Here is an 8,259-nt window from a genome sequence, read left to right as displayed (position 1 = left end):
TCAACTACACAAAGGCAAAAAAAAAAAAAAAAAAAAAAAAAAAAAAAAAAAAAGTAAATGGAGAATGAATGGGAAGCTTTTCCGGGGGGGGCTACTTAAACAATCGGCTTCTCAACGAACCGCTAATTGTCACATGACACTTCGGTAGAAGGAAGTTAATCCCTCGAGAGTTATTCTACACATATAATATGTGATTTAATCGTTACCCAGTTGGTGGCTCCCGTAGTAGCGTCCGCTGTGTGGCTGCTTCCCTTCATTTGTGTCGCTTTCCTCCACCCCCCCTTGATGGATCTCTCCCCCTTGGGCAACTTGGGACGATCCATGCTCACATGAAATGTAAACTGGCGTTGATAGTCCCCTTTTATCATTTACTGGAGCGAATTATACCATCGCGCGCACCTGGAGGGGGACACCGCTTCTGATGTAGCGATGGACAGCGGTTCAGCGGTGTGTCAGCGCACCCATTTGGCGCAAAATAAAATAAAAAAAAAAAAAAAAAAAACGCATGGCATTTTTTGTTCATCCTTATGAGGGATCCTACAAATTCCTGTAGCGCCTTGACATGGCCCTTTCTTTTTTCCACCCCATTTAGCGAGAAAATGAGCAGAAAGGCCTGTCCTCAGCTGCTCCTTTTTTTTTAACTGCGGCTTTCACCTTCATGAACTTGTCACAGTGACACACTTCGCTTCACACCTCTGTGTGTAGCTGTCCCTTTTGCATGCACACGAATCTCTACCTTGCGCTACTCCCTGTGAATATCTTCTACGCAGTACAAAAAGAAAAAAAAAAGAAATTATAAAGGAGACGAAAATTAAGCAGAGGGGGAGGCAGGGGAGACCAATCAAGGTGATACGTCTATCCCTTCTGAGCATTGGTCGGACAACTGACCACCTTGTTGTGTCTCTCCGGGTGTACACGATGATCATTTGAGATACCTCGTTCAGCGATGGATACGGCTGCTTCACCTGGGAAGTAACTCCGGCTCGATAAGCTCGCTCACTAACTGTTCATACCCATTCCGCCTTCATGCACTTAATCCAGTTGATACTCACTTGTTCTTCCTCAGGGATTATTCTCCGTCCGCATCCACGACACAATGTGTACACTTGTTAAAAAGAATTCACAAGAGGCCACCTTCCACTGTTACACCGACACACCCTTTCCTCATCATTCTTCCGAGAAGGAGATTTGATTTGTTCAGGAGACATTTTATTTGTGCATTCATTCATTTAACGTGTGCTTCAGCAGAGCCCGACGATCTACGTGGGGGAAAGAAGTAGGCAGAGAATGTGTAAGGCAGCTAAAAGGTACACGCACGGATAGCGCGTAAAAAAGGTATAGCGACTAGCGTATAACGCATAGCGTATAACGTGTAGCGTAAAACGCACTGTGCGTTGCCGCTAAACCATAGTCGCACGTATTTTACAGATGGCTGGCCAGCGAAAGGTCGGGTTGGGGAGAAACTCGTCGCCAAGAAAAGTGTAGGATATAAAGTGCGCCGCGATGCTCTTCAAGGGTGGCTGCTCAAACTCACGAAGCTTCATTTTAAGTTCCGACAGAGTCACATTAGTTACAAAACAACAGTTACACCTCTGCACAAGGCTGACGCAAAAGGCGTAGTAGGTTTCCAAGGGGTGCACAATTAAACAACCTAAAATGTAAAGGTTCTGAAAAAAGAGCAAATCATTTCCCGTGAGAATAAATTCTGCGCCTTCGCTCCTGTTGTGCATCTGCAGGTGGTGGTAATAACCTTTGTGTGGGTTCTTGCCTAAGGGATCTTCCGTCCCGTGCATTACGTACTCTTCCGGAATGACAATTTTCACCTTATACTTTTTAAATCTGTAGTAATCCATTACCACTTTTATACGATGTGGGTCAAAATATTTTTTATAATTATCCTGGTACCTCGTCCCAATATTTTTTCCATCAAGGATGATCATTTTTTGAACTGTTGAATTTCCCTCTTCTAACATCCACACGGACCCGTTGCGCATATGCTGGGGCTGCTCATGGTTGTGTTGAGACGGGCTTGTATCCCTGTTACACGTTGCAAAGGTGGTGTTCTCCATCTGGTCTTGACCCTTCGGGATGTTACTGACGTTCACCATTTGTGTTTTCGTTTGACCTTGCCCGTTGTGAAGGTGGTTTGTGTGGAAAGGAATTTTTCCCTCTTCGGCCACGTCGTCTACGATGGAGTCTGCCTCGGTTGGAGAACTGGGATAGGACATGTCCTCCGAATTGCCGCCCAAGCTTGCGTCTAAACTGGGGTCCAAACTGCCGTCCACACTACCGTCCACACCGACCTGGTCACTTCCCCTCTTCATCCCGTTTGACGAAGTGCATTTTTCACCCATGACATGGTTGCAAATAAGGTCCTTCTCCACATTACCATTCGGCAAGGACCCTAAAGCATCGCTCCTAACCTGATGGAAGCTTTCCACAAGGGAATAATTAAAATAATCATTTTGATTTACCCCACCATTTACATACCCTTTGTAACTGTCACTGTGGTCGCTTTTGTCATGAGCTCCGTTTTGGTGGTCACTCATGACGTTGCTCGTTTTGTTATCGTCATCGCTTCGGCTCATGGTACAGCTCATTTCGTTTTTGCACACTTCTGCGCCCATGGGCGTCGTGTGTTCTTGCTTTCCTTTCGCCATAGATGCGGTGACTAGATCCTGAGGCACGTCTGCTAGGTCTTCCGTAGTGGGGCAATTATCCTGGTGTGTCTCCTCTCTACCATTTGCAGCTAAATATTTTTTGCAAGTGTAACGGGCATGCACACTCTCCTTGTCCGTTTCCTTTACCCCACCTTGGGTGAGCGACTTAAACCGCATGATTCGAACGCGGTTTGCTATCTCCTCCAGCTGCTCATCATTTGGAATATCATCAATTGCCACAATGTAGTGATCTCTTTGTTGGTATTCCTCCTGGTGTGGCATTGTATGTGTATTAAATGCGACCCCATCATCGCTACCCTCACCGGAGCTGTTTCTTCCCTCCCTAGCATTTGCACAAGAGGCACTCTGTTCTGTATACCCCTTCTCATTACTCACGTCCTCCAGTTCACATGCATGCACATTATTTGCACTGATGGCGGATAGCTCGTATAAATCGTTGTAGCAGTTTAGCTCCTTGCTGGTGTCGTCCTTCGGGTCTACCATCTCCCCGTTCATACACTCACTGCTCGCCTTTACAAACAATGGGTTTTTTAGAAGGACTACATCTTCTTCGTTTGAGTCGTCGAGATTGGTGAGATGGGCAACCCGCCCCTGACCGTCCCGCTGACCCCCCCTTATGTCACAATGCTTGGGGCCGAATTGCGGGTAGGCCACGTTGGATAAGCTGCTCCCTTGTGAAGAAGCCACCCTGCACCCCCTCTCAGGGGAATATTCTGCTCCCCCCTCCAAGCGATTAAATTGCAGCCCACTCAAAAAAGGATAAATGAAAAAATCTTCCTTCAGTTTGTAACGCAGCAGTGAGTTATCATTTGCGGGCACCTCCTCCCTGAGGTTTATTCCGACGAGTACTTGCTTGATGCTTTTTATTATATCTTTGTTGTGAGCAAATTGGGGGTCGTCACAGGGGTCCTCCACTGCTTGCTTGTAATTGTTGTGTGCTTCAAAAAGAGATTCGCCTTTGCTTCTCCCCCAGGGATGTCTCCCCATAGCGGCACCGTGCAAGGCGGTGTTGTTCCCGCGGGTGGCCCTGCTCCCGTAGACGCTTTTCCCCCGGTAGTCCTCATGGTACTGCTTCACAAGCTGCTCCCTCTCTATATTGTCCTCCTCGGTGCAATTATCCAAGTGCACCTCCCACACACTAGGTTCATTTCGGAACCAGTAAAGTGTATATATAAAAACGGACAAGTAGCTGGGGAAAAAATTTGTGTAGAAGTCTTCACATGAATGTAACAATTCGTGAATCAAAAGGAAAGAAAAATAAATTTGCTCATTTTTGTATACATACTTGGCAACGTTTACATTACCGTAGAAAAGGAATCCACTTGCGTTTTTGTGGCCCTGCTCATGTTGGTTCGTGATAATATATATAACTAAACTTAAAAGGGTAAAGATGATAAGGATTATATTGTTCAGCATTAGGGTGTCTTCTCTCCTACTATAGTATTGCAGCTTTATATACCTATTGGTGTAGTAAATAAATTTATTTTTTTTTTTTTCAAATTTGTTCATGTCAATTTTGGAGAATAATAGCTTCACAATTTTGAAGTAGCTCATGTAAAAGTTAAAAAGGGCTTCATTGAATTCTTTCTCGGCTACATTTTCATTAGTACTTCCATGTCCACTGTTGGAATTTCCTTCCTTCTTTCCCTCTGTGTGTTTATTCCTCAGTCGGGAATTTACTTTGCCCTGGTGCTTGTTCCTTTGACAGTAAATGGTATCCTTTGCCCCGTTCTCACTGCCTTTTGTAGATGGCAAAAAATGTCTTCCTTTACTTTTGATGTAAAATATTCCCCTGCCCAATTTGCAGGAAGTTTCTCCGTGGCAGGGAGTACACACTGCGCTGTCGCGGCTGTCGCGGCTGTCGCGGCTGTCGCGGCTACCCAAGTCGACGCTGCCAGATGAGCCCTCCCGCAGGCGCGACAACAAATTGGCCAAGCTCTTCCCCCCGCTCAGGACGCTCTCCATGTACATGACAACGGCGTCCCTGTTCGGAGCAGGCTTAACCGCTATCAAGGAAAGGAAGTAAAAAAAAAGGCACTTGATCGGATTGCCCCCTGTGTACAGGAGAGTCAGCTGATTGAACAGGTGGCCACTGTACCTATAATAGTTTAATGCATTGTAATAATTCAAGCATGCCTTCATTTCATTTTTTTTTTTATTTTCCTCAAAGAAATAACATTTATATCTGTGCAGATCGCCCAGGATTTTAAAAAGGTTGCTGATGCAGATTCGAACGATTTCTAAACCGCTGTGCAGAGTAGTCTCCCTCTCACGTTTCGTGTCATCGCGTTTGTCACCACGTCCGTCACCATGTCGGTCACCATGTCGGTCGTGATGCTTGGCGTAGAAAATGTCAATGACGTTGTTCACATAACAGTCCTTCAAATACGTATCTCCGGTGTACACATCACTCATGGGTACATGTCCGGAGGAGTCACTTCGTCTACCCACCACGCTTTTCATGTGTGAAATATACTCGTCCTTTTTCTCGCCATATATTTTTAATGTGGTGGATAAAATGGCTTGGAAGTAATCACACGCATGGTCTATATTTATGCGCAGAGTTAGAAGGTACTTTACTAGCAGGGGACCGTTGCCTTTTCCACTCTGTAGCTCTCGAACATTTTTTGTTATTTTTTTTATGTTCTGATAAAAGCAGTACAACCATATGTATTTCAACAGCTGAATGGCCTGCGAGTTGTTATGCCGTATGTATTCAAAAAGGATTTCTTCTTTTTTTTTTTTTTTTCTTCTTGGGCCAGTCATGCTATTCTCCGCTGCGCGCGCGTCTTTCACCCTCATTATTGGTCTCTTTCGGGCGTAGCATTAGGCAAGCGCACGCAGGCGTGTGTATGTGTGGGTGGGTGGCTGGGAGGGGAGGTCTCGGTTGGTTGGGTAGCTGTGCGTGCGACTCAGTGCATATACTTATGCGTAACTATATATTTTATAAAGCTGTACTCGGCAACGGGGTTTGCACCTCACGGAGGAACAACTCCCGCGACAAATGCACACGCGGAAAAAAAGAATCCCGTTTTTAACATGTCTGTATGATCGTCATGTGCTGCTCATTTATCTCTTACGTGTACATGTCTCGTGCGCACAACTATCACGCGGAATGCGCTAAAATGGAATATACCCCCTACGCATATTACTGCATTTTCTAAGAAGCCGGCTATAAAACGCCTTTTTCTTTTGTGGGCAACTCCCTCCTAAGGCAGGTAGAGATTTCTACTGTTGAGAGAATAGGGGGAAACTCCTCTACTCAACGCGCATTACCGTTGTGTGGGATACGACTTGCTCCTTTTTTTCTGCATTTGCTGTGCCGGGTAGAGTGTGACATCCTTTGGTGGTCCTATAACGTGTATTATATATATATGTGTGTATACACGTATATACGTTTCACATGGACGCGTGCACGCACCTTTGTGTTCACCCCAACTACTACGTGCGCTTCGAAATGACACCTGGGCGGGTTACTTGATATGCAGGCTTTCGCTTTGTACGGCGGGGGGTTCGCACCGTTAACGCGTTTACAGAGTCCACATTGCGTAATTGCTTTGTCCGCTTCTTAGCAGAGTTCCTAATGTGTCGCTACTGCTGGGGCCACTGCTGAGAGCGCTACCGAGAACGCTGCTGAAAACGCTGCTGGAACATTTTTCTTTTTTTTTTTTGTAACTCTGCCCCTTTGGAAATGCTATTTGAACGATGGGTATATTCCCATGTGCACTGAACAACTAAAAAGGATAAGGGAAAAAAAAAAAAAAAAATATATATATATATCCCTCTTTAACCAAAGAGGAAAGAAAAATACGCAATATATTTTTTGGCGCTATATTTTCTTAGTGTAAATTTAAAGCGATACATGTACATGTACGCACATGTTCTCGTGTACTCGTAGACTTGTGTACATATATAAATGTATAGAAAAAATAAATGCAAAAAAAAAAAAAAAAAAAAAAAAAAACAAGTCTAAAATGGTATTAAAAAAAAAATATATATCTTTGCATAAGGCTTTGTACAATTATATTCCTGCCACTATGTCTATAAATGCAATTTATTATTTTTTCGTTCATTTCATCACACTTTTGTGAAATGTATGCATACGTATATATGTATATTTGCATACGTGTGGAAATACTCTTTTTTTTTTTTTTTTTTGTTTTGGTGAGGGGCTTCCTCCAAGTGTACATTTGTATATTAATAAAAATGCGTACAGTTTAATTTTTTTTTTTTTTTTTTTTTTTTTGAACTAGCCCCATGGCACATTGTGCAATTGCTAATTGTACAAAAAGTACGAATGGCCGAAAAAAGAAAGTTAAGTTTAATTGCATCGTACTCAGTCCAACTACACGGCATTATATGACACTACATAGCGTTACAGCGCGCTACATCGTTTTGCATTCCATTTCGTTCCAATCTTTTCCACACTGGATGTGCGCCAAGTGGCCACGTCGTCTTTATTTTTTCTCAAACGGGCTTTTTTGTCAATCCTTATAAAACCTCACCGCAAATAAAAAGGTTGCACTTTTTTTGTGGATGGCACAGTGTCGACGCGAGGGTTGGCGGCACAAATGAGGACGCACTGCAATGTAGGTTGTGCCCACCACATGCACTTTTGTTTCTTTAAGTGATACATACACGTCCAGATTTGCATGTACATGTGTGCAAAACTTTCCCAATACACTCTTTGCCCTCGTCCATTCAAATGTCAAAATAAATACACACATGGTCCACTCGACGTAACTCCGTTTTGGAGCCGCAACCTCGCACTGCGCATGACAAATTGGGGTTTTACGCAAGATGCTAATTTTTTTTTTTTTACATGCCTGCAAATATATAGTGCAAAATATGCAAATGTGTGGCTACAAAACGAAGGTAATGTTATCTCTACATGCAGTTTTGTTGCACCACAATGGAGGAGGTTAGCGTGCAGATAGAGCCAGTTTTGCATATCTGCGTCCAAAGGGCTTAAAAAAAAAGCACATATACACAAAGGAAAGGTAACACGTGCACAAGTCTTGCGCGCCAGTTGTGCACCTCTTAATGTTATCTTTGAAGCCAACACGGGAAAAAGGACAAACGGGAGGTGGCAGCATGTGTGTGGAAAGAAAATGTCTACGTCTACATGAAAATGTTAATGAGCATATATATATTTATTCATGCTTAAATGAACGTTTTCTCCCCATATCCGTGGGCAGTGAACAGAAGAAATTCACTATAGAATGGCTATTCATAAAAAAAAAAAGTAGCCGTTTTGCCTGACCCGTTCATAAAAAAAAAAAAAAAAAAAAAAAAAAAAAACACCCATTTCGCTTGACCAGTTCATAATTTCCCCCCTTAAGCATGTAGCTACCACCGTTCATACGACATCGGAAATGGATTAATCACAACAGAAAAAGGCCTTTTACTGATCGAGGTAGCGTGTTGGCGCTTTTAAGTATATTCATTCTTATGAGAGCGTCTACGCCAGAACGTATTCGACTATGAATGCTCCATTTTCCACTTCGTTACGCCCTAAAATGGGACAACATGATGTCATACAGATTTTGCAAACAGCCAAATGGTTGTTCTAGCTAAA

General features: G+C 43.5%; 1 protein-coding gene across 1 annotated transcript; it reads right to left on the bottom strand.

Moving 5' to 3' along the window:
• Positions 1-1,400: 1,400 nt before the first annotated feature.
• On the bottom strand, positions 1,401-5,483 carry AK88_02882 (uncharacterized protein; the record flags this gene model as incomplete). Its single annotated transcript, XM_012480505.1, has 1 exon — positions 1,401-5,483. One exon carries the CDS (start codon positions 5,481-5,483, stop codon positions 1,401-1,403), a length of 4,083 nt encoding a protein of 1,360 aa, XP_012335928.1.
• Positions 5,484-8,259: the final 2,776 nt, after the last annotated feature.

The sequence above is a fragment of the Plasmodium fragile genome, assembly GCF_000956335.1.
Source record: "Plasmodium fragile strain nilgiri unplaced genomic scaffold supercont1.30, whole genome shotgun sequence".
Lineage (NCBI taxonomy): Eukaryota > Apicomplexa > Aconoidasida > Haemosporida > Plasmodiidae > Plasmodium > Plasmodium fragile.
The sequence above is the reverse complement of the archived record's forward strand: the minus strand, read 5'-3'. Positions and strand labels throughout refer to the sequence as shown.